Below are 27,602 nucleotides of genomic sequence, written 5' to 3'. Positions count from 1 at the left end.
TTACGCCAAGTATATATTTTTTTTCTGGTGGATATGAAATAAAAAATATAATTATTGATAGCAATGATTCGACCATAACCAACAACACCGCCTAACCGTATGCAGTTGCCCGCGGATCGACTGCCAGCACCGGTTCTTCACTCTCTTTCAAGCCTAATTTGAACTAAATACAAGTAATAAATCAAATATAAATAGTTACAGAACCGCCAGTTTGGGAGGTGTGAGATGGGCTTCGACTCCCTTGTCGCTTCACACGGTCTTCCAGTGGGTAGCTGGCAACCCTCCGTCCCAGCCCTTTAACTGCTCGGTCAGAGCCTCAGAGGTCAGGGCGGGGTAGCGACAGTCGCCACCCGCCACCGGCCTGCTGGTCGGCCCCAGCCCATTCGTGGTGCAGGCAAGTGTTTTATAGTGGCGCCATATTGTTGGCTCATGCTGCCCCCCGAAACTCATCTTTGCTCCACTGTAGAGAGTTTGGCTAGAGCACCACTGTTGTTGTTGCTGCTGCTGCTGCTGTTGTTGTTGTTGCTGCTACTGATGATGATACACCTTTCTCCATACATCTATCCTCAGAACGACACTCTGCAGCACGACAGCTTCAACTGTCAAGACCCGACACACCTGGGCGCCAACCCCTTCCCCAGCATGAGAGTCGGGGACCTCTACTGCGGGTAAGTGGGGATTGGGGGATGGAAGCAGGGAGGATTATGCTGTAGGTGCATAGTGGTTTAGCATGTCGTCCTTGTGGGAACCCTGGGAATGAGTCTCCATGACGATAAAGTGCTACCACTCTGACACCAGTGTTACTCCGGGCGTTTACTCATAAAGGTCCTGCTGCATGGCCGTCAGGAGACCTTGCAGACAGATAGGGGAAACTCAAACGCATCGAGAGGACATTTACTCTACTCATCCTTGTAATTGAACACTGTCTCAACACTTTTCCCGGTATACGGGTGAAGTGTTTTCACCTCAGGGAACTAAACGTCCCTGCCCTGCATAGTCTCAGGTCACCCTTGGACAAGGTGTAATACCTGATCTGTCTCCCATGCCAGGATCACGGTGAAGCCTCTGGGCAGCACCAGTGGTGGATTGGACTGCAGGCAGAGGATCTCTTTATGAGACAATGGCTGGAGTTCCAGGGTCCTAGTCAGCTGGACCGTGCCTAATTATTTAGGCCTGCGGTGTAGAGGAGTGTGGCGACCTCTACTCTAAAAAGCCTCCCTGGGAACCAGTTGTGGGTGTGAGCTCCCCGTCCCTCCCCTCTATCGACGGTACTCCCATCCCTATTCTGCATAACAGCTGGTTCTTGTTTTCTCCTGAAAGAGATGTCTTCCGTGGGCCATTTCAGGTTGTACCTCCCGGCTTTTAGGTGGAGTTTCTGAGGGTTTAGCTAATACTCAAGGAATATTTCAGCTTTTTGGTCTCTCAGGAAGGGCGTCTGATACTCTCTAGAGTTGGTGGAGAACACCTGGTGACAGGTGCCACTGGCCAGGCCTCGAAAGGGTCGCAGAGTTGGGTTAGAGGTTTCGGAAAGTGGGAACGAATTGCTGGTTCCTCTCTTCCCTTGCGAGCTCTGCTCTGAGTGACTACGCCGGCCCCGTTCTATGGGACAAAACTTCGAGGACAATAGCTGGAAAGCGCCGGGTTGTGAAAGTCTCTCTCGTGACCGAGGCTCAGGACAAGCAATTGGTCTTTGAGGCGTTTTCAAGACCCTGTGGGAGCGAATTCCCAGTGTTGGAGGCTTCTAACACAGCAGTATCTAATTTCCATGTACAATTTTTATACAATTCAATTTATGGTCACACTTTAAGTTATTTCGAAAGCGCTTTTAATATTTGCCCAAACTGTTAACTCGCCTAAATTTCTAACAATGCCTTCGAACCTTAAGTGTGACGTCTGTCCCGGACGATTTGCAGCTCAGTACTTCCAGCTGAGTAGAACTTGCCGCCTCTGCGTTCCAAGAGTACAACTTCAGAAGGCTGTGACTGAATGGAAAGTCAAACATAATGATCTGGAAAAAAAATTCGAAGCTCTTCAGGAATTTGTTGCAAGTAATGAGGCAATGACTCCACCATCGATGGTGGAGAGGCACTCCACCGACACTGTGCCCTCTCCAGACGAATCTCCTGCTTCACGGGAGGACGTGTTACCTGCCTCACAGGCTGACTCCCAGCCTGCCTCACAGGCTAACCCCCAGCCTGCCTCACAGGCTAACCCCCAGCCTGCCTCACAGGCTAACCCCCAGCCTGCCTCACAGGACAACCGCCAGCCTGCCTCACAGGCTGACCCCAAGCCTGCCTCACAGGCTAACCCCCAGCCTGCTTCACAGGCTAACTCCCAGCCTGCCTCACAGGACAACTTCCAGCCTGCCCCACTTAACGCTTCTCTTCCTGCTTCACAGGATGTCGGGTTCCAACCTGTAAGGAATGGAGCCAAACCGAAGCAGGTAACCGAGGATTTACTGACCCCCACTATCTTCAATGGGTTCCAGGTGCTGGCAGACACCATGGAGGATGAGTTTGAGACTCGCCTAGTTGGGGACTCCGTGGTGCGTGGCCAGCTGGTTGAGTTCTGTGGTCGTTCATCAAAAGGCCGCAGAAAACGTTACTGCTATCCAGGTGCCAGACTGGACGACATCACCGCAGCGTGCGATGATGTCACGAGAAATACCGACCGAAACACCCTCTTTGTCATTCATGCGGGGACAAATGACGTAAAGACAACCCGTTCTGAGGAACTGCTTGAGAAATACCGCCGCATGATCAAGCAGTACGTATAAACGTAAAACGGATGCCAGTAACATCATAATCTCAGGAATCCTCCCGAGGGTCGGTGCCGAATCTAACTTTTACAGTAAGGCCTTCAGCACAAACAACGGACTTCAGTCCCTTTGCTCACAAGAAAACGTCCAGTTCGCTAACTTGTGGAACAGCTTTTACTACGATTCAGACTTGTTCCTTGTTGATGGCATCCACTTAAACCCTGTTGGAGCAGCCCGTTTCAGGAGGCTGCTCTGTGACAAAGTGGCTCTTCGAAAGCCAAAAAAACGCGGAGGCGAGAACACCAGCAGCTCCATCGTAAGGGAGCACTCAAACCGCGAAACCCCCCACATTAAAGCTTGCTATATAAACGCTCGTAGCCTACGCTGCGAGGACTTAGAAGTCCTCGCAGCTACAAATCATTATCACATCACCGGAGTCACAGAATCTTGGATAGACACTTCAAATACATATTTCATTGCGGAATATAGATTACCGGTTTATACCATCTTTAGTCATGAAAGAGAGAACAGACGGGGTGGAGTAGTTATCTTTTATATCCACAACTCTCTCCATCCAGTATATGTGAAAACAGATATAACCAATGTAGAAAAAAAATAATAAAGGGGGCTTCTTATCCCGTATGTGGGGTAAGAAGCCCACTGGGTAGGCCTTTTACCCCACTCTAGTTTACAATAATAAACTCACGGAAACATAAGGAAAATATTATTTCACAATAAAAAAATATAAAATGTATTCCCTTTTTGAAAACTATATCCTATAAATTTATCTTGATGTGAAATATAGGAACACAGTCAAATTTGTGTCTCCTAATGAATAGAATGTAAAACTAAACAATTAATTAATTTTCTAAAAGGTATCCCCTTCTTTTAGACTAGTAATATTAGACTAGCTTCCCTTTCTTCTGAATTTTTGTAACAAAAGGAACATCTACTTTCATGAAAAATATATGGAACTAAATATTCAAATAATTTGATAAAATATGTCCTTTCTGTTGAATATTGATATCTGAAACAGTTAAAAACACCAACTTCCTTATAGCCTCAAACTCAAAAGTGTTCACTTATGGATGCTTTTCAAAAACTTAAATATGCCGAATGGACAACTGGAGTAGGCCTAGATCTGTATGTATGTCAAAACTGCGAGTCTGATTAGGCATTACAGTATTGCTATTTTTATTTTATTTATAGCAATACTGTAATGCCTAATCAGACTCGCAGTTTTGACTTACATACAGATCTAGGCCTACTCCCGTTGTGCATTCTGCATGTGACCAATTTCTACAACCCCGGACACTGGACCCATTTTTCTGAAGGTCTGCTATTAGGAAATGGTTCCCCACACACCAAACAAGGCCATTCATCCTCATCAGACGAAGCTGGAGATGGAGTTTTTTTCATTATTGCTGATAATGGATGAGTTGCTGATAATAAATTAGAACTCTGAGATAATTACACAAGATAACCTCACATGTGGGGTAAAAGGCCTCCCTGTGGGCAACTTGCCCCAAAGGCACAGGGGGCCTCTTACCCTGGCAACTCATATATACACAAAATGTCACCATCTTTCCTACAAATAAGTAGGCAGAGTATAATCACATGCAATATGGTCTAAACATCTTAGAGCAAGTATCCATAACTATCAGGCTAACTCTGCAGTTTTTTGTCGTTAATTAGGTATCATTAAAATCACTGAAAACTTACAAGAAACTAGTCAAAAAGAAGAAATGTCCCCTTGTAGCCAGATCAACTGTCCATTGTTTACTCCAGTAGTTCCTGTGAGCACACAGAGTTGGCGTTGCCTACTTGATTATGTGACTGGTTGAGAAAAGAAAGAAAGACAAAACCAAGGGGGGGCCTTTCACCCCAGGGGGGCATCTTACCCCACCTTACCCTATCAACTTAGAGTGAGGCTGACAAACTAGAGTTGGACAGAATTCGCCGCGAAACCAAGAAATTAAAAAAACGAAGCAAGAAAAATCTTGAAGAATATATAGCGGAAACGAGTAAATCTAATACTAAATAATTTTTTTAGCTATATAAATAATAAAAAGTCACTCACTTGTGGTATCAGACCGCTTGTTAATGATAACGGTAACCCCACGAACGATGAAAATGAAATGGCTACAATCCTAAATAACTTTTTCGCATCCGTATTTACCGACGAAGATTGTTTATCACCTCAACCGCCGGAGGTTAGAAGGACCGAAAAGATGTTAAGTGGCGTGCTCATCGTGGAAAGTGACATTTTACGCACAATTGAAAAGATTAAAGTAAGCAAAGCTCCTGGTCGAGACAAAATTACCCCTAGGGTCTTAAACATCAAATTTGTAAACCGCTCTCCATCATATTTAATAAATCTTTAACAGCTGGAAAAGTTCCGTCGGATTGGAAACTAGCAAATGTCACACCAATTTTTTAAAAGAGGGAGACTATCATTTGCGACAATATGGTGAAATTCTTCGAAGAAAATAATATAATAAATAATTCGTAACATGGCTTCCGTAGTAAACGTTCGTGTTTAACTAACTTACTTGATTTTTTTCATTATATCTTTGAGGTGTTCGATGAAAGCAGATCAGTAGATATCATATATCTGAATTTTCAAAAGGCAGTTGATAAGGTCCTCCACCAACAATTGCTCAGCAAACTATTGGCGAACATAATCTCGGGTAACATTCACAATTGGCTTGTGGACTGGCTCTCTGAGCGGAAACAGAGAGTATTTCTAAACGATACATCTAACTGGCTCGATGTCAGAAGCGGCGTACCTCAAGGATCAGTGTTTGGCCCCATGCTCTTCTTAATTTGTGTTAATGATATCGATGATGGGCTTACTTGCAAAGTATCAAAATTTGCTGATGACACAAAAATTGCTAGTAAAGTAACTGCGACACTCGACGAAGAAGCTTTACAATCAGATCTAGATCGACTTGCACGTTGGGCCAATCAATGGCAAATTAAATTTAACGTTGACATATGTAAAGTGTTGCACATCGGAAAAAATAACAATCGCGTTCGGTACGTAATGAATGGCCAACAACTTTCTGCAGTAAGTAAAGAAAAGGATTTTGGAATCACTATATCAAGCGATTTAAAGTCCGGTCAGCATTGTTCAGAGGTTGTTAAAACTGCAAACAAATTGGTTGGCTTCATCGGACGAGTCTTTACTAATAAATCGGAAAAAGTAATATTAAAACTGTATAATTCGTTGGTTCGACCCCATCTAGAGTACTGTGTACAGTTTTGGTCTCCCTATTAAAGAAAAGACATAGAAAAGTTGGAACGGGTTCAAAGAAGAGTAACAAAGATGATTTCTAGGTTGAGAAATTTGTCATATGAACAAAGGCTTAATTAAAGTAAATTTATTCAGCTTATCAAAACGAAGAATGCGAGGCGATCTAATAGAAGTGTTTAAAATGTTTAAAGGATTCAGTGATATTAATGCGGAAGATTACTTTACAATTGATCGATCAAATATAACAAAAATAAATCACAATTTGAAGATAAGTGGTAAAAGATTCTCGTCGCACAAAGCTAAACACTTCTTCTTCAATCGAGTTGTTAATGTTTGGAACTCTCTACCCTGTGATGTCGTTGATAGTACCAAAGTTACGGCCTTCAAGAAAAGATTAGTGTCATCATTTCATTATTCAATGAATAGCCCGTGGAAAAATACCGCGGACGTGACCGCCATTTTGACTGAGAGAGCGGGAACTCAGTCCCTCACCAAGGCGGGAAACCAGGCAGGCGGGAAACAGCACCTATTTCAAATCATATTCGTTATTGCTGCCAAAGCTGAATTATGAGTGGGATGCATGACCCACTATTACCTTGCATGGTGTTAGGGTATTAATAAATAATAATCCATAGCCGTAGAGCGTTTAGTGTAAGTGTTACACAGAAAACGAGATGTCAGTGTGGCGAGAGCTAGCATCTTGACCGCAGCTGAGGCTTGTGGGTCTCGCCGGGCCGCTCGCAGCCATCTTCCGCCCAGACTCCAACGCAACTAGACGTCCCCCACCAACTTCCCGCGCCACGTTGTTCATCGTGGTGGTCTTTCCAGCCTTGTAGTATCCACAGTCAGTGAGACTGTGTACTGCTGGCGAGGGAAGCCCTTGGGAGGTAAGGTGGGCATGGCGTGTTGCAGAGAGGAACGAGAGAGGATTGAAGAAGGACTCCAGGGCTCCAGACCACGAGGTAGATCAGGTGTGGCTCCCGCTTCGTCCATCTCCAGTTAAGTAATCTATTTGTATAGGATGTTTTAAGATAGATACCTAGGTTGCTGTGTGCCTGGAATTAATTAAATATTTCTTAATTTCCAGCGAGTTACTTTGTTGCTTTAAATAAACTTAAGAGCAGGTTCATCTGGTCTTTGCTTAACCTATGGTAGTGTGACTGGTCACATATATATAATAAGTGACTAGAAGGGGATGTGAGTCTGATAACTCAATTTTCATATATTTTATTTTATATTTTTATTGCCGAGAATTTACGGGATTTTCGGAAGTCCAGACCTTTCAAGAACCCCACATAAAATGGCGCCCGATCAGTAAACTGACCTCACACTCGAAATATTTATCTCGCAAGATAACTATATCACAGTGGAAACAGGAAGCGGAAGAGTTAGGGTACGATGCTAAAGAAGCCAGAGAGTACATAATCAAAGAGCAAGAGAAAGCGAGAGAAAGAGAAAAATGATCAATACCAGCGAGAATTACGGAAACTGGAAGCTGAGAGAGAGCGAGAAAAGGAGGCCCATGCAGTAAAAATGGCCGAGCTAGCGGCGAATAATGGGAATGGTAATAACTCTCAGAATAATAAAGTAGTTTCTCCAAAGCTAAAGCTTAATAATTTCAAGGAAGGTGACAATATTGAGATATTTATAGCGCGGTTTGAGGAAGCCGCTAACTTAATGCAGTATGATGAGGTCACCAAGCGTGTGCAATTCATGAGTCATTTTGAAGGTAAAGCTTTGGAGGTGATTCATTGATTGGTTGATAACTCTCGTGAGTATAAAGATATGAAGGAGGCATTATTGGCAGCTTATGGAATGTCTGTTGATGAAAAATTTTAAGAATCAGTTTTCCTCTGCCTCCATAAATGACGATGAGACAGCAATTCAATTGGCTGCTCGCCTCAAGGGGTATTTAGAACAATGGCTCAAGAAAGACGATGCTGAGGAGACTGTTGAAGGTGTGAAGGACCTAATATTGCGTGCGCAGTATGTAAAATCCTGCTCAGATGAATTACTCACGAGGCTCAAAATAGACAAGGTGAGGAAATTGAAAGTTATGAAGGATATGGCTAATTCCTATTTTGAGGCCTGCGGTAGGACGAAAAAGCCTGTAATTAAAAGCAATAACATGCAGAGGGAAGTCCCTAGAAAGATTGGTTCAGGGGTCGCCACCAACCATGGTGCGATCAGCCAAGCGTGGCCTTCAGCCAAAAGTAACCAACAGTATGCACCGCGTCCGAAAACTGGAAGTTATGGGTCACAACCGTATCAGGGAAATAAGTGGCACAAAAACGCTGCAGTAAGACAAGAAAGTGCAACGCATCATGGTAATTATGGTAGAAAGCAGGGTTCGCCACCACATGTGCCTTCCGTGAACGGCCAGTCTCGCGATGAGGCGCAGAATCAATGACTAGTGACCGGCGCAGCCACTTATCAGTACGATGATCGGTTGAATTTGAGTAAAAGTTGGGACAGAGAGGTTACGGTGATGAGGGATAGTGATTCTACCATTTGTACATTGAGGCACAGCTTAGCTAGGAGCCATGAATTCACAGGCAAACGGATAAAAATATGGCTGTTGAATAGCGCGCCAGTGATAGCTCCTGAAGTCAAGATAAAAGCCAAGTCACGTTATTACACAGGCTGGGTCATGGCGGTGACACTCGAAACACCGTTCTATGATTTAGTGATTGGCAACATTCCCGGAGCTACTAACGGGGTAGGTAAAAATGCCGTCACTCAAACACCTAACGCGGTGTTGGATTCAGAGGATTTTGGAGAAAGTGAAAGGGTATAAGGAGAAGGTGAGCCTCAGATTGGTGCAGCAGTAGTGACCCGATCAGCTGCTAAGCGTAAGAGTACTGTTAGGCCTCTCATGGTTACATCTCTTGGAGATCTAACTAACAGCGAGGACGTAAGGAAGGAGGTGGAGAGAGACGACACCATGCACGGCATACGCAAACGTTATCAGGAAAACAGTGTCATTAAGCTGAACGACAACCGCGTCAGTTTTATCAAGCAGCGTGGCTTGATAAATAGGCAGATTATCTCTCCCTCTGGTGAAAAGAAATTGCAGTTAGTTGTGCCTGCGAGATACAGAGGGGCTGTTCTCAAGTTAGGTCACAGTACTACTCTAGGCGGTCACATGGGAAGAGCCAAGACACTCGCTCGCGTACAAGCACAGTTTTATTGGCCAGGGATAGGCCAGGAGGTAGCTAGATTTGTGAGGTCGTGCGATGTGTGTCAAAAGACTAGAGATAGGGGTAGGGTAAAGCCTCCTCCTTTACAGCCACTGCCCATTATTGAATCTCCCTTTGAAAGAGCAGCGATAGATTTGGTGGGGCCAATAGAGCCCCGAGCCAGCGATGGCTCCCGGTATATTCTTACCCTTGTAGATTTTGCCACGCGTTGGGCAGAAGCAGTGCCTCTGAAGAATATTGAAACGCAAACTGTGGCTGAAGCTCTCATGACTATATTTTGCCGAGTAGGTATACCCAGACAAATACTGAGTGATCGGGGTACTCAGTCCAGACCTTTCAAGAACCCCACAATTAGACAAGTATTTTGAATCCAACCAGCAACTAAGATATTACTCATTGTCGTAATAACTTTAAGTTCTTTCGAATACTGGTGTCCTTGTCCGCTTTTATCGCCCAGTTAGTGGAAGCAGTAATGGTAGTTCTTTCCTCTTTCCTACATAATTTCCATGCAGTTTTTCCATGGTCCATGGTTCTTTTTCCTTTCCTGCCAGCTTTGGCTGGAGGGATGGGGGGTTGGGGAGGAGCCTTCGCCTTTGCTGTCCTTCATCTTCCACCTTTGATTAGATAGTTAGTGTAGCTTGTCACAAACGGCCTCGTAAGGACCAGCAGGTCTGCTGTTGTTTGTTCTTCCTTTGTGTTCCTATCTGACTCATTCGCCCTAATCTTTTGTGTATATACATAAGACTACATCTAGCGAATTCTGTTCTAGAATAATGAAGCAGGTTTAAGACACCAAAATCGTTACACGAAAGAAAAATGCTGGACATTAATGCAACACTGCCTGGCCCAGCCCCGCATTGCAGAAATCAATGGACACGCGCAGAAACATCGGGCACAAGCTTGCCCCTTCCCCAAGGCATAACAGTATTAATCAATCAATCAATAGGGGCCGGGGGTGGCGCCTCATCTCGCCCTCCAAATGACGCCAACCCTGAGGAGTCCCTCCAATCAAGTCTCCTTGTGAGCCTCAATCCTATCTTAAATACCTGATGGCAGAATCGATCGCCTTACTCAATCAACGCATTTTGTGTGCGTCCCCTTTACTTCCTCAACTCTGAATCATAAACGACCCTGTGAGCAGAGTCGACTCCTTGGTAACATACCACATGGCCATATAGCCGGTCTCGCGGAGTATTCGCAAATTATACACAGTCATTCCAGCAATATCCAATGATTATGCATAATCACTTCATACCATATGCATTTGAGGAGTAGGTAGTTATACAGCTGGCGAATCAGGTGCAAGCTACTCCCGGTGAGGTATATATGGGAGGCGAGGGGGTGCTGCAAGCCCACCAAGACCCTTCCTGTGTCCTCAGTTTCCGTGTCCCTATTGTCTTACCATCACCAGAGTAATTCAGCATGCTCTCAAAAGACAATTTCTCATATTTCCCACACCACACTACATACACGCTACACACACACACACCACTTTCTAAAAAAAAATCCCAAATTCAAAATTCATGATGGCTACAACTAACCGTGACTCAAGAGTCCCCATCTGGGGGGAGGAACATAAATGCCCCCAAATCGGATTCCCTTTTCGGTACCGACAACAAGAGGTGTCTTGATAACTCCTCTAACTTTCTATTCATCAACTTCTGCAACATTCGCGGTCTTTCTTCTAAATTCCAATCTGTGGAACACCATCTCTCCTCCTCTAAGCCTCACCTCTGCCTCACCGAAGCACAGGTCTCAGAGCAATCTCTACTCTGTTCCCTCCTACTATCTCCATCCTAAAATTAATTCCAAAGCTGGATGTTGCGTCTATGTACGCAACGACATTAATTGATCCTGTGCACACGACCTTTGACTCCTCAGAATTTCCCACCATCTGGTTCAGACTTTATTATCATTCTATTACAAAGTACATCTGGCTGGAGTAGGTAAGAAGACACCTACCGAAACGGGCGCAAGCCACTCTGGGTGAAGTATATATGGGAAGTGAGGAGGGTGCTGAAGCCCTCCAAAGACCCTTCTCATGTCCTCACTAACCGTTTCCCTATTGTCTCATCAACTCCAGATAGTAGTTCTGCATGCTCTCTAAGGACAGATCCTCTCTCTATCCACACCACATTCACACAACATACACACCTTTTCCCAGAATTCAAAATTCAAAATGGCGTACAATACTAGTGCCTCGAAGTCCCAACAAGGGGGGGGCACAAATTCCGCCAGGGAGGACTCCCCGTCTGGCTGCTGACTTGAGAGGTGTCTTGATAACTCCTCGAACCTCTTTCTTATCAATTACTTCAACATTTGCGGTCTTCGTTCTAATTTTCATTCTGTGGAACACTATCTCTCCTCCTCTAAACCTCACCTTCTCTTCCTTACCGAAACACATGTTTCTGAGGCTCCTAACAACAATCTCTACTCTGTTCCCTCCAACTATCTCTATCCTAAATTTTAATGCAAAGCTGGATGTTGCGCCTACGTGCGCAACGACATCACCTGCTCTCGTGCCCACGAACTTGACTCTTCAGAATTTTCCACCATCAGTCTAAGACTTCATTGTCATTCTGTTACTAAATACAACTGTGCTGTTTATGTCTCAACTAACTCTACTAACTATGTCAAATTCTTTGACTACATGAACTCTAAAGTGGAGCACATCTTGACCCACTCTCCCTTCGCTGAAATCTCCATCCTAGAAGATTTCAATGTTCACCACCAGCTTTGGCTTTCCATCCTCTTTCACTGACCAGCCTGGTGAACAAGCCTACAACTTTGCTCTCCTCAACGACCTAGAGCAGTTGGTTCAGCACCCAACATGTATTCCCGACAGTCTTCGAGACAGGCCCAACATTTTAGACCTCTTCCTTACCTCTAACCCTTCTGCTTACTCTGTCAAACTGTTCTCTCCGTTGGGCTCCTCCGATCACAACCTTATATCTGCATCCTGTCCTATCGGTCCTGTACATCCTCTGGACCCACCGAGGAAGCGATGCTTCTGGCATTTTGCTTCAGCTCGGTGGAACGACCTGAGGATGTACTTTTCCGACTTCCCGTGGAATGATTACTGCTTCCAGGAGAGAGACCCTTCTGTGTGTGCCCAGCGCATTACAGAGGTGATTGTCACTGGAATGGAGGCATACAATCCCCGTACTTTCTCTACTCCTCATTCTAAAAAGCCTTGATTTAATCACACTTGTTCTCGTGCTGTCAAAGAGAGAGAGGCAGCTCAAAAAAGGTACCAGAGCCTTCAAACTCCCGCTAACCATGATCTTTACATTTCTGCCCGGATTCGTGCCAAATTTATTCTTCGGCTTACCAAAACCTCTTTCATCCATAGCAAATGTCAAAACCTTGCTCTTTCTAATTCTTCTCGGGACTTCTGGAACCTAGCCAAAATATCTCCTCCAATTTCACTTATTCATCTTTCACTCTTCTCCTTAACCCTGACAGCAGCACCGTCGTCTCATCTGTCTCTAAACCTGAATTATTCGCTCAAATTTTCTGTAACAACTCCACACTGGACGATTCTGGGCGTATTCCTCCTATTCATCTTCGGAATGATGTTTTCTATGCCCTCTCCGGCCTCAACTCTCAGAAGGCTTATGGACCTGATGGAGTGCCTCCTATTGTCCTTAACCCAAGAACGTCGGCAGACCCTTTTCAGGGCTTTCACGAGTCGTGGCTGTGGTACGGTGAACCCTAAAAAGGGCTCACCATAAAACCCATAATTCGAGCTAATTGTAAGCGGTGGTGGCATAGAGCAACCCACCATACATGCCCTGGGTCATTGTGGTGGATGAGTGATCTTGAGATGGGCTTTTTGTCATAAGTGGTGCTGTAAGGTCATGGCAGAGTGAATTTGCTATCCACACAGTAATCACTTGTCAAATTATGTAAAGTCGACAACAAGGGACTCTAGGCTAGATGCCACGTGTCACGAGACTGTTTATTTTGTAACAAATACCACCCAAAAAGAATGGAGTTTGAGTAAAAGTAAATATTTTTTAACAGCTTTATGGTTATAAGAGGAGTACTCTGATGTACGTTCCATGCTCTTTTCTTTGTCTCAAAATGCAGTGTAATTTTGCCGTTTCTCGGCCACTTCTCGGCTTTCCCATACCCGAAGCCCACGGGTTAAAAAATGTGCCTCTGTGCTGACACCCTACTCGGTCAAACTCTTTCGCCTCTGCCTGTCAACATCTACCTTTCCTTCCTGCTGGAAGTATGCCTTCATACAGCCTGTGCCTAAGAAGGGTGACCGCTCCAACCCCTCAAACTACCACCATATAGCTTTACTTTCCTGCCACTCTAAAGTTTTTGAATCAATCCTTAACCGGAAGATTCAAAAACACCTTTCCACTTCTGACCTTCTATCTCATCGCCAGTACGGGTTCCGCAAGGGGCATTCTACTGGCGATCTTCTTGCTCTCTTAACTGATTCTTGGTCATCCTCTCTTAGCCGTTTCGGTGAAACTTTCTCAGTTGCGCTATACATATCGAAAGCTTTCGATAGAGTCTGGCACAAGTCTTTGCTTTCTAAACTGCCCTCTTTCGGATTATAACCCTCTCTCTGTTCCTTTATCTCCGGTTTCCTTTCCGGCCGTTCTATTTCTGCGGTGGTAGACGGTCACTGTTCTTCTCCTAAACCTATCAACATTGGTGTTCCACAGGGCTCTGTCCTATCACCCACTCTTTCCTGTTATTCATCAATGATCTTCTCTCCATAACAAATTGTCCTATCCACTCATATGCTGACGACTCCACTCTGCATTATTCAATTTCATTCAATAGAAGACCCTCTCAACAGGAATTGCATGACTCCAGACTGGAGGCTGCAGAAAGCTTAACCTCAGACCTTGCTATCATCTCCGATTGGGGTAAAAGCAACCTTATGTCCTTCAATGCCTCAAAAAACTCAATTTCTCCACCTACCAACTCGATACAATCTTCTAAACATCTATCCCCTATTCTTCGACAACACTCAGCTGTCACTTTCAACACTAAATATCCTCGGTCTATCTTTAACTCAAAATCTTAACTGGAAACTTCATATCTCCTGTCTCACTAAATCAGCTTCCTCGAGGTTTGGCGTTCTGTATCGTCTCCGCCAGTTCATCTCTCCTGCACAGTTTCTATCCATATACAGGGGCCTTGTCCACCCTCGTATGGAGTATGCATCTGACGTGTGGGGGGCCTCCACTCACACAGCTATTCTGAACAGAGTGGAGTCTAAGGCTCATCAGCTCTCCTCCTCTTACTGATAGTCTTCTACCTCTTAAATTCCGCCGCCATGTTGCCTCTCTTTCTATCTTCTATTGATATGTTCACGTTGACTGCTCTTCTGAACTTGCTAACTGCTTACAAACTTACAATTTTACTTTCCTTTATGATCTAGAGCAGTTGCTTCAGCGCCCTACACGTATTCCAGACCCTCTTGGAGACACGCCCAATATGCTAGACCTCTTCCTAACCTCCAACCCTTCGGCTTACTCTGTTAAACTGTTCTCTCAGTTGGACTCCTCTGATCACAATCATATTTCTGTATTCTGTTATCTCGCTCCTGTACAGCCTCTGGACCCACCGAAGAGGTGGTGCTTCTGTCACTTCGCTGCAGCTCTGTGGGACGACCTGAGGATCCGACTTCCCGTGGAAAGATTATTGTCTCCAGGAGAGAGACCCCTCTATGTGTGCCCAGTGCAACACAGAAGTGCTTGTCTCTGAAATGGAGGCACACATTCCAAGTACTTTCTTTATCCCTCATGCTAAAAAAAAATTGATTCACCCACGCTTGTTCTCGTGCTATCAAAGATAGACGGGACTTGCAAAAGGCACCAGAGCCTTTGCATTGCTGCTAATAATGATCTTTGTATTTCCGCCCAGAATCGTGCCAAATCTATTCTCCGACTAACCAAAAACTCGTTTATCAATACAAAGTTTCGCAGCCTTGCTTTCTATAATCCTTCAAAGACACTTCTGGTACCTAGCCAAATATATCTCCTCCAATTTCAATTCATCTTTACCTCCTCTCATTAATCCTGACGGCGGCACAGCCTTCACATCTGCCTCTAACGCTGAAGTCTTCGCTCAGACTTTTTGAAAAAAACTCCACTCTGGACGATTCTGGGCATATTCCTCCTACTCCTCCCCCCTCTGACTCCACTATGCCAGTTTTTATGATTCTTAAGAATGATGTTATCTATGCCCTCTCTGGCCTCAATCCTCAGAAGGCTTATGGACCTGATGGAGTGCCTCCAATTGTCCTTAAAAACTATGCTTACATGCTGACATTCTGCTTGGTCAAACTCTTTGGTTTCTGCCTTTCAGCATCTACCTTTCCTTCCTGCTGGAAGTACGCCTGCATACAGCCTCTGCCTAAGAAGGGTGACCGTTCCAATCCCTCAAACTACCGTCCTATAGCTTTACTTTCCTGTCTTTCTAAAGCTTTTGAACCAATCCTAAACCGGAAGATTCATAAGCATCTATCCACTTCTGACCTTCTTTCTATCTGATCGCCAGTACGGGTTCCGCAAGGGGCGTTCTACTGGTGATCTTGCCTTCTTAACTGACTCTTGGTCATCCTCTTTTAGCTGTTTTGGTGAAAGGTTTACTGTTGCCTTAAACATATCAAAAGCATTTGATAGACTCTGGCACAAATCTTACTTTCTAAACTAACCTCTTACGGATTATATCCATCTCTCTGTATTTTCATCTCCAGTTTCCTTTCCGGCCGTTCTATCTTTGCTGTGGTATAGTCACTGTTCTTCCCTGAAATATATTAGCAGTGGTGCCCCATGGGGCTCGGTCCCATCTTCTCTCTTTATGTTATTCATCAATGATCTTTCCACAACAAACTGTCCTATCCATTCGTACGCGGATGACTCTACTCTGCATTATTCAACTTCTTTCAACAGAAGACCCTCCCAACAGGAAATACAAGACTCCAGACTGGAAGCTGCAGAACGCTTAACCTCATACCTTGCTATTATTCTGATCGAGGTAGGAGGTGCCTGGTGTCATTCAATGCATTAAAAACTCAATTTCTCCACCTATCAACTCGACACAATCTTCCAAACAACTATCCCTTAGTCTTCCACAACCCTCAGGAGTCACCTACTTCTAAAGTAAACATCTTTGGCCTATTCTTAACTCAAATTCTTAACTGAAAACTTCAAATCTCTTACTGAATCAGCTTTCTCAAGGTTGGGCTTTCTGTATGGTGTAGGCCAGCTCTTTTCCCCCGCACAGATGTTGTCCACATACACGGGCCTTGTCCGTCCTCATTTGGGGTATGCATCTCACAAGTGAGGGGCTTCACACACACAGCCCTTTTGGACAGAGTGGTCTAAGGCTCTTCGTCTAATTAACTTTTCACCTCTTATTGTCACTCTCCTATCTCATAAATTCCGCCACTGTGTTACATATCTTTCTCTCTTCTACCGATATTTTCATGCTGACTGCTCTTCTGAAATTGATAACTGCATGCCTCCCCCCCTCCCGCGGTCCCGCTGCACTCGACTTTCTACTCTAGCTCATCCCTATACTGTCCAAATCTTTTATGCAACAGTTAACCAGCATTTTCATTATTTTATCCCTTCTGCTGGTAAACTCTGGAACAACCTTCCTTTATCTGTATTTCTTCTGCCTATTACTTGACCTCTTTCAAGAGAAGAGTGTCAAGCCACTTCTTTTCGTGAAAATGACCTCTCTTTTGGCCTCTTGCTCTGTCTCGTCTTGATGGAGCAGCACCAGCGGACTTTTTTGCTGCATTTTTTTTCTTTATTGACCTTGAGCTGTCTCCCTTGCTGTAAAAAAAAATCAACTCGTCTTATGAAGTCACTGTTTATTGTTCATGTTCAACGGCAATAAAGTAAGACAGGGAACACAATCGACTTCGAGGTCCTCTCACTATGCAAGAACTGTGCTAAATGTGCATGACTGTAAAGGCCTGTACCTTGGCCTTGGTCCTGGACTGGGACACCCAAAGACTTCGCCAATTCGTGCATTGCTTCGAAAACCATCACCATAACCTCCATCAATTCTGTAAAAGTTATTGTATTATCTGCAAAAACAAGATCATGACCTTTGTATTGCTAACAAATGCTCCACAATGCCTTTGGTCCAAAACATTGCATAATATCCAGTCCATGCAAGTATTAAAAAGTAATGAGGCAAAAAAACTGTTCTGCCCCACCTCCGTGTTCACAAAAAGCATATCCTCCTTAAATTTTACACTATTCAGGTTTAGAGTGGAGGCCAGGCAAGGAGGTATCCTCATCCTTATCAAGTGTCACCAGCGATTTCGTCATTGTGCCCACGAAGCGTGGACTATTCTTTCAATTATCCCTCCTTTCCTTAACCCTGACGGCAGCACCGCCGTCTCATCTATCTCTAAGGTTGAAGTCCTCTCTCAAACTTTTTTGTAAAAACTCCACTCTGGACGATTCTGGGCATATTCTTCATACTCATCCCCCCCATCTGACTCCTTTATGCCTGTTATTAAGATTCTTAAGAATGATGTTTTCTATATCCTCTCTGGCCTCAACTCTCAGAAGGCTTATGGACCTGATGGAGTGCCTCCTGTTGTTTTTAAAAACTGTGCCTCCGTGCTGACACCCTGCCTGGTCAAAATATTTCGTCTCTGCCTATCAACATCTACCTTTCCTTCCTGCTGGAAGTACGCCTTCATACAGCCTGTGCCTAAGAAGGGTGACAGCTTCAACCCCTCAAACTATCGCCCTATTTTTTTTTTTTTTACAAAAGAGTCAAGGACAACAAAAAGAGTGTAGAAAAAAAAGCCCGCTACTTGCCACTCCCACAACAGAAGATATTATAGAGTAGCCAAGAGAGAGGTCAATTTTGGGTGGAGAGGTGTCTTGCTACACTCTTCTTGAAAGAGGTCGTCATAGGCAGGAGGAAATACAGACGAGGGAAGCCTGTCCCAGAGTTTACCAGTGTAAGGGATGCAAGAGTGAAGATGCTGGTTAAATCTTGCATAAGGGGTTTGGACAGTATAGGGATGAGCAAGAGTGGACAGTCGAGTGCAGCGGAGCCGCGGGAGGGGGAAGGCATGCAGGTAGCAAGTTCAGAAGAGCAGTCAGCATGAAAATATCGATAGAAGATAGAAAGAGATCTGAGAGAGAGAGCTGAAGAGACGAAGAGCCTTAGACTCCACTCTGTCCACGAGAGCTGCGTGAGTAGAGTCCCCTTACACGTGAGATGCATACTCCATACGACGGCGGATAAGGCCCCTATAAATGGAAAGCAACTGTGCGGGGGAGAAGAACTGGCGGAGACGATACAGAACGCCCAACCTAGAGGAAGCTGATTTAGTGAGAGAGATGTGAAGTTTCCAGTTGAGATTTTGAGCTAAGGATAGACATATGATATTTAGTGTTGAAGAAGGTGCCAGGTGTGTATTATCGAAGAATAGGGGATAGGTGTTTGGAAGATTGTGTCAAGTAGATAGGTGGATAAATTTGATCTTTGAAGCATTGAAGGACACAAGGTTCCTTTTACCTCAATCGGAAATGATAGCAAGGTCTGAGGTAAAGCGTTCTGCAGCCTCCAGTCTGGAGTCATGTAATTCCTGTTGAGAAGGTCTTTTGTTGAAAAAAGTTGAATAATGCAGAGTGGAGTCGTCAGTTTGTTAAAGAAAGATCATTGATGAATAACAGGAAGAGGGTGGACGATAGGACAGAGCCCTGTGGAACACCACTGTTGATAGGATTTATGAAAAAACAGTGACCGTCTACCACAGCGGAGATGGAACGGTCGGAAAAGGAAGCTGGAGATAAAGGAACAGAGAGAAGGATATAAACCGTAAGAGGGCAGTTTAGAAAGCAAAGACTTGTGCCGGACTCTATCTAAGGCTTTCGATATGTCTAGCGAAAGTTTCACCAAAACGGCTAAGAGAGGATGACCAAGAGTCAGTTAAGAAAGCAAGAAGATCGCTAGTAGAACGCCCTTTGCGGAAGCCATACTGGCGATGAGATAGAAAGTCAGAAGTGGAAAGGTGCTTTTGAATCTTCCGGATGATTGATTCAAAAGCTTTAGATGGACAGGAAAATAAAGCTAAAAGGCGGTAGTTAGAAGGATTGGAGCGGTCACCCTTCTTAGGCACAGGCTGTATGAATGCATACTTCCAGCAGGAAGGAAAGGTAGATGTCGATAGGCAGAAACGAAAGAGTTTGACCAGGGAGGGTGTCAGCACGGAGGCACATTTTTTTTATGGACAATAGGAGGCACTCCATTAGGTCCATAAGCCTTCTGAGAGTAGAGGCTAGAGAGGGCATAGAAAACATCGTTCTCAAGAATCTTAATAACAGGCATAAAAGAGACGGAGGGGGGATGAGTAGGAGGAATATGCCCAGAATCGTCAAGAGTGGAGTTTTTACAGAACGTTTGTGCGAAGGGTTCAGCCTTACAGATAGATGAGACGGCGGTGCTGCCGTTAGGGTTAAGAATTATAATTAGAAAAAGCAAGGTTTTGACATTTTCTATTTATGAGAGGTTTTGGTAAGTCGAAGAATAAATTTGGCACGATCCCGGGCAGAAATATAAAGATCACGGTTCGCAGGAGTGCTGAGGCGCTGGTACCTTTTGTGAGCTGCCTCTCTATCTTGGATAGCACAAGAACAAGCGTGATTAAACCAAGGCTTTTTAGCATTAGGAGTAGAGAAAGTACGTGGAATGTGTGCCTCCATTCCAGAGACAATCACATCTATGATGCGCTGGGCACACACAGAGGGGTATTCCTCCTGGAAGCAATAATCATTCCAAGGGAAATCGAAAAAGTACATCCTCAGGTCGTCCCACCGAGCGGAAGCAAAATGCCAGAAGCATCGCCTCTTCGGTGGGTCCAGAGGGTGTACAGGAGCGGTAGGACAAGATACAGAAATAAGGTTGTGATCGGAGGAACCCAACGGAGAGAGCAGTTTGACAGAGTAAGTAGAATTGTTAGAGGTACGGAAGAGGTCTAGTATGTTGGGCCTGTCTCCAAGACATCTTTCCCTCCTCTCCTTAGTCCTGACGGCAACACCGCCGTCTCACATATCTCTAAGGGCGAACTCTTCTCTCAATTTTTCTTTAAAGACTCCACTCAAGACGATTCTGGGCATATTCCTCCTACTTATCCCCCCTCTGACTCCTTCATGCCTATTATTAACCCGGTAGCAGCGACGGACCAAATTTGTGGCTTTACCGTGTACCAGCGACGGGCCAAATTTTTCCCATGATAAAAAATATAAAAAATAGATGATGCATAAACTGATCACAAATGCGTTGATAGGTATATATAATGAAATGGTTTGCGTGAGATGATTTTTTTCTCATCAATTTGCTTAGAGGGGCCTTTAAGAAACATGATCCTCGCAACTACCGGGTTAAGATTCAACATCTACCTTTCCTTCCTGCTGGAAGTATGCCTTCATACAGCCTGTGCCTAAGAAGGGTGACCGTTCTAATCCCTCAAACTACGGACCTAAAGCTTTACTTTCTTGTCTATCAAAACATTTTGAATCAATCCTTAACCGGAAGATTCAAAAGCACCTTGCCACTTTTAACCTTCTGTCTGATCGCCAGTATGGGTTCCGCAAGGGGCGTTCTACTGGTGATCTCCTTGCCTTCCTAACTGACTCTTGGTCATCCTCTCTTAGCCGTTTCGGTGAAACCTTTGCTATTGCGCTGGACATATCAAAAGCCTTTGATAGGGTCTAGCACTAATCTTTGCTTTCCAAACTACCCTCCTACGGTTCCCATCCTTCTCTCTGTACCTCTATCTCCAGTTTCCTTTCTGACCGTTCTATTTCTGCTATGATAGACGGTCACTGTTCTTCCCCTAAACCTATTAACAGTGGTGTCCCGTAGGGTTCTGTCCTATCTCCCACTCTTTTCCTGTTGTTCATTGATGATGATCTTTCCAAAACGAATTGTCCTATCCATTCTTACGCAGATGACTCTACTCTGCATTACTCAACTTCTTTTAATAGAAGACCCACCCAACATGAACTAAACGATTCCAGGCTGGAGGCAGCAGAACGCTTAGCCTCAGACCTTACTATTATTTCCGATTGGGGCAAGAAGAACCTGATGTCCTTTAACGCCTCAAAAACACAGTTTCTCCACCTATAAACTCGACACAATCTTCCAAAACAACTATCCCCTATTCTTTGACAACACTCAGCTATCACCTTCTTTAAAACACTAAACATCCTCGGTCTATCCTTAACTCAAAATCTCAAATGGAAACTTCATATCTCTCCTCTTACTAAATCAGCTTCCTCGAGGCGGGGCGTTCTGTACCGTCTCCGCCAGTTCCCCCCCCCCCCCCCCCGCACAGTTGCTATCCATCTACAGGGGCCTTGTCCGCCCTCGTATGGAGTATGCATCTCATGTGTGTGGGGGGCTCCACTCACACAGCTTTCCTGGACAGGGTGGAGTCTCAGGCTCTTCGTCGTATCAGCTCTCCTCCTCATACTGAAAGTCTTCTACCTCTTAAAGTCCGCCGCCATGTTGCCTCTCTTTCTCTCTTCTATCGATATTTTTATGCTGACTGCTCTTCTGAACTTGCTAACTGCATGCCTCCCCTCCTCCCGCGGCCCCGCTGCACACGACTTTCTAATCACGCTCATCCCTTTACTGTCGAAACCCTTTATGCAAGAGTTAACCACCATCTTCATTCTTTCATCCCTTACTCTGGCAAACTCTAGAACAGCCTTCCTTCGTCTATATTTCCTCCTGCCTTTGACTTGAATTATTTCTAGAGGAGTGTATCAAGACACCTCTCCTCCCGAAATTGACCTCTCTTTTGGCCGCTCATAACTTTTGTCTTTGTAGGAACAGCGATTAGCTGGCTTTTTTTATACCATTTTTTGTTGCCCTTGAGCTTTTCTTTAGCCGTAAAAAAAAATGTAGTTCGTAATTCTTGATGTCTTATTTATTGGTAAACGAAAGAAAATAAATGATCGATGAAAGGTTCTTTCATTCAACATCTTTCTTGCGTGAAAGCCCTGCAAAATCAAGCAGAATTGGCCTTTTTGAAAAAATCTTATTTATATAACAATATTTTGTGAGTACCACTCAAACTGTAGCTTCCTCCCCTTCGAGGAAATTTATCAAAAAACATTAGGGCGTCAAGCAACTGGACAGAGAGCGTAGCTTCCATTGTTTGATATTAGTAGGCGACACTGGCTTCCGCTTCCAGTGTTACGCTCCGCCCTCAACCTCTGACCTTAAGTGCCATCAACTTTGACCTGCCAACCCTACTGGAATCGGCAGTCGTTCACCCAAGCTCTTGGTTCACCCCACACAACAACCAGCAGTCAGCTGAGGGCGGGGTGTAACATTCTGAAAGCGGAAGGTAGGGACCTGATGGAGACACAAACAGCTGGTAGTCCTAGTGTTGGTTGAGGGGGGGTGTCGAGTTGGTTGACGCCCTAATGTTTTTGATAAATTTCTTCAAAAGCGAGACTGATACACCCTAAGCTGGTACTCAGTAAATACTGTATGTATATATATATATATATATATATATATATATATATATATATATATATATATATATATATATATATATATATATATATATATATATATATATATATATATATATATATATATATATATATATATATATATATATATATATATATATATATATATATATATATCCTTTTTTTATATTTCATAGGGCTTTCATGCAAGAAAGATTTTTAATGGGGAGAAGTATCCAACGGTCATATATTTTTTTTTCTCGTTTACCAATAAACGAAACAACGAGAATGATCGGCTGCATTTTTATTAACAATAGTATCACTTATTGAATTGAAGTGTAATTGTTACAAGTCCCAGACGAACACAGGTAATTTATGATAATTGAAAGAATAGTCCAAGATTCGTGGGCACATTGATCAAATCGCTGGTGACACGCACAGGCTGGCAACACTGCACGGAATCCCATGGGGTCACAGGACATCACAGAGTGCCTCGCGATGCACTGAGTCAAACGCTTTCTTGAGAGCAACATAGGCTTAAAACATTCCCTGTCGAAACTCATATCGGAACTCAAACATATGACGAAACGCTAGAATACGCATAAGCAAAGATGGGCCAGGCACACTTAGCAGTGTTGTATTTCGGCAGCAGTTTCAGTCCTGGTAGTCCCCTTTCCGTTTCCAAATAGGAATGACCAGCCGCCTCTTTCAGTCAGTCGAAACCATGGATTCCATTACGTCAGTCGAAGCCATGGATTCCATTACGTCAGTCAAAACCATTGATCGTGGCCTCACCTCCTGCTTTAACAAACTCCGCACTGATATTATTTTTTTTACAAGGGACGCACCGCAGGGAGAAAAACAAAAACAACAATAACAACAATACCCGAACGACGCTTCGTTCAACTTCATATTTACTATAGTAGAAGTGCAAAGTTTTGGTGCCATTTGATTAAAATAATATTACTTGGAGTTAAGGACAGATCTCCTAGTCTGGACCATAGGGTATGTGTGGTCTGAATATCTATGTAAATCTCTCTCTCTCTCTCTCTCTCTCTCTCTCTCTCTCTCTCTCTCTCTCTGATGTGGAAGAGGTTCCAATGATCCGTCACCAGAGTTGGCTGTGATTTGCCAGCTTAACACACACACACACACACACACACACACACACACACACACACACACACACACACACACGACGAGGCGGTGGCTGAGCGGATAGCGTGACCGCGCTAATCATATCTGCTCACTTTTCTTGTTCCAGGTGTGGGCCATACAAGACTCGTGAGAGGTGGAGGGTGTCCAGAACCAGGTGTCCAAAAGTGTGTCGACCCCTCAAACACCCGTCGTGGACTCGTTGTTAGGGAAGGAGAAACGGAAAGACGGAAGGAAGGAAGGGAGGAAGGAAGAATGAACTGGGAAGAGAGGAAGAGTAAAACAAGCAGTAAAGAAGGAACGAAGAATTTTTTTAATCTTCAAGAGTAATGGATATAGCAAAATATGTATTGTATAGATTCCTACAATGAAAAGTAATACAACCAAGAAGAACAAGAAAACATAGAAAAAACTCTCAGTCATCGCCAAGTGGCCTGAGTCTACACACATGCTGTCTTGATGAGCCCGGACTATAGCGAAGCTCTCTCACGAGATCAGGCAAAGTTTCAGGAGACAGCAAGAGCCAAGAAAGCATGTCCCCACTGAAAGTAAATAAATAAATAAATAAATGCACGCGCAACTAACGGGCTGAAGCCGACCACCAGGCCCAATCATGGGTCAACCGACGGTTATGAAATAAAAATAGAAAATTAAAATAAAAAAGCAACTTTGGTAGTAGTAGTAGCAGCAGTAGTTGTAGAAGTACTAGTAGTAGTAATAGTAGTAGTAGAAGTAGTGATAGTAGTAGTAGTAGTAGTAGTTGTAGTAATTATAGTAGTAGTAGTAGCAGTACTACAAGTATAGTAGTAGTAGTACTGCTTGTTGTAGTTGTGGTGACAGTGATGATGTTGGAGATGGCCTGATGTGTATTAAGAATTGTATTAGTGTAATAATAATGATTATTATAAACAATATTATAACTAATAATAATAATAATAATAATAATAATAATAATAATAATAATAATAATAATAATAATAACAATACTAATGATAATGCTAATTATAATAATAACAAATAGTTTCAACTATCAAAATTCCTAGAACTACTATTACCATTACTGTTACTACTACTACTACTACTACTACTACTACTACTACTACTACCACTACTGTTAATAATAATAATATTAATATTATTAATAATAATAATAATAATAATAATAATAATAATAATAATAATAATAATAATAATAAAATAAAGATGATAATGACATTGATAAATTATCCTCAATATGCAACCTTCAATGCCGCAAAAACTCAATTTCACCACCTGCCATCTCGACAATCACCTATCCCCTATTATTCAATATCACTCAACAGTCCTTTTCTTCTACAATAAACACTCTCCGCTTATGCTTAGCTTAAAATCTTAGCTGCAAACTTCTATTTTCTTCTCTTGGTAAATAAACTGCCTAGACGTTAGGCGTTCTGTATCGTCTAAACCGGCTATCTTCATCTTCTGGGATATTGTCCATATACAGGGATCTTCATCGCCCTCTTATGGAATAGCTATGCATCTCGTGTGAAACTAAGATTATTTTACTAATTTGCTTTCCATTTTATTACGCACGGAAATCAATCAATCAATCAATCAATCTCGTGTGTGGGGACCCAACACACAAAGCTCGGCTAGACAGAGTTTAGTTAAACTAAGGCCTTCAGTAAGCCGATACCGGTAAAGGCGGCCATGGGAAGCAGCGCATCATGGCTACCAACGCTTGGCTCCGGGCGTCACTAGAACCCCATTCATACTTTGGCGAAAGTGCTCGACGACTACTGCGAATCGGACTTTCGCCGTAGTCGCCGGACTAGTCGCCATACGGACCTCGCCAGTTTCTCGTACTGAGTGTTCAGAGTCGCCGGTGTCGCAGCAAAAGATCACCAAAGAGTAAACATGTTCATTCTTTGGCGAATTTGTGCGGCGAATATCCAAAACTATGTGTTGTCGTGCGGGCTGGTAGGTCCTCGTAGGTCTAGTCGTCGACGTCGCCGCGGTCCCGTGCGGGGTCGAAGGGCCTCGTCACCTACTTGAAGGGCCTCGCCAGTTTGTTTTGGGTGTCGACGAGGTACGACGTCCTATCAGGAATTGGCGAGGACTTTCGACTTCGACGAAGCTTTGGAGACGCGCACGATTTTGCAAGTCGATACGATGCACTTTTAGTACCTACGAGGGCTTCTACGAGTTCCTTTAGGCTCTCTAGAACCCCAGCGAGGCCATTCGAACCCCTTCGAGCACTCTCGAATAGCTGAGGGCTCGATACGATTACCGCGAGATGCCCTGGGAACGTGTATAAATGACGCAGGGTCGACTTTTTAGACGCCCACCACCTACGCTGCACTATGTCGCCTCTCAAGGGGGGCGACTTCGGGGTATTTATTGACGAATATATTTAAAATCGGACGAGTACATTTTTTTCGCTCAGCATGGCCGGGAAAGCCTAAACTACCAAGTGGTGAGGTTTGTATTCGTAAAATTAAAACCCCTCCCCCCTGGAGCCCATTTTTAAATGTCCTGCGCTGTTGCGTCATAGCCGCACACACGCGTCAACATATGCGGTGTCATTCATTGCTTGTATATACGTAAATGTTGGATTATAATATTTTTCCCACCCTTTTCCACCACCACCTGCTTCGTCAGCCCTTACTCCACCACCACCTACATCACCACCAACTGCGGAATCAGCTACATTGCCTCATGAGACATTATTGCAGCTCCGACAACAGATTATTCACAGATTTGTGAACATTGAGCCTGATTACAAGCAAAATTTTCATCTCCATGTCGCTCTCTTAGCTACAAACACTGTTCGAGAGGCAGAATTGCCCAGTGCGGTTGTGGTGGAAAACCTTGACTTTCTGACACCTTCACCTTTGTGGACGTACCATATGCGCAGGAGGACCCCCCCGTAGTCGCCCCCCTCAAGTCCGACCTGACACCCAAGAAAAGATCAAAAAAGGACGTCAAGAAAAGCAAGCGTGGAGCGGAAGGCATGGTAGAGCATACTGAGAACCTGTGGCTGGATGAAGGCGTGGTAGTTGGGCGGAGCCTCGTAGAAGTGGGGGAGGAGTTAGATACGGTGCTGGTGGCTAAGGTCTCCGACGAGGCCCGAAAGATAGCCGCGCTGTTGCCAAGCTGGGCACCTATGAGGAGGTGGAGCGCCCGGAGGAGCCATCAGGGAGCTTTCTGGATAATTTGGCACACAGGAGAGCAGCTAACCTGACGGAGGCGCAGGCGGAGGAGATGCACCACATCCTGGCTCAGGACGCGGACGTGTTCAGCCGAGACGACTCGGACTTGGGTCGCATGGGGTTGGTGAAGCACAGCATCAAAATGGGAAGTAGTGCGTCCATCAAGAACCCACCACAACGTATAGCACCAGAGAGTCGAGAAGAGATGCAGAACACCGTCAACGAGTTGGTGGCCCAGGGGGTAATTGACCGGTCAGACAGTTCGTGGTAATTAGCAATAGTCCTGGTCAAGAAGAAGGACGGCATGCAGCGCTTCTGTGTTGACCACAGGGCGCTTAATGACGTGACTGTCAAGAACTCTTACCCCCTGCCGAGGATCGACGACACACTAGACGCGCTGGTAGGGGTCAGGTGGTTCTCCATACTCCAGGTAACCTGAAGTCAGTTTATTACCTTTCGGAGATGACTGAAGAGGACAAGTCTAAGACCGCCTTTTCCTTCGGGCAGGGCCTGTGGTAATACATCATGCCTTTTAGC

The 27,602-nt window shown here is 44.3% G+C and overlaps 1 protein-coding gene across 1 annotated transcript in view; it reads left to right on the top strand.

Moving 5' to 3' along the window:
* LOC127000964 (uncharacterized) overlaps positions 1–24,899 on the top strand; it is a 94,380-nt gene extending 69,481 nt beyond the window's left edge. The window contains exons 7-8 of the mRNA XM_050865136.1: positions 571–668; positions 23,984–24,899. Of these exons, the coding sequence (XP_050721093.1) occupies positions 571–668; positions 23,984–24,083 (198 nt within the window). The 3' untranslated portion in view covers positions 24,084–24,899. The remainder of the gene's footprint in view (positions 1–570; positions 669–23,983) is intronic.
* Positions 24,900–27,602: the final 2,703 nt, after the last annotated feature.

This window comes from Eriocheir sinensis, chromosome 19 (genome assembly GCF_024679095.1).
Source record: "Eriocheir sinensis breed Jianghai 21 chromosome 19, ASM2467909v1, whole genome shotgun sequence".
Taxonomy (NCBI): Eukaryota; Metazoa; Arthropoda; class Malacostraca; order Decapoda; family Varunidae; genus Eriocheir; species Eriocheir sinensis.
Note: the sequence above shows the minus strand (reverse complement) of the source record. Positions and strands in the feature narration are given on the sequence as shown.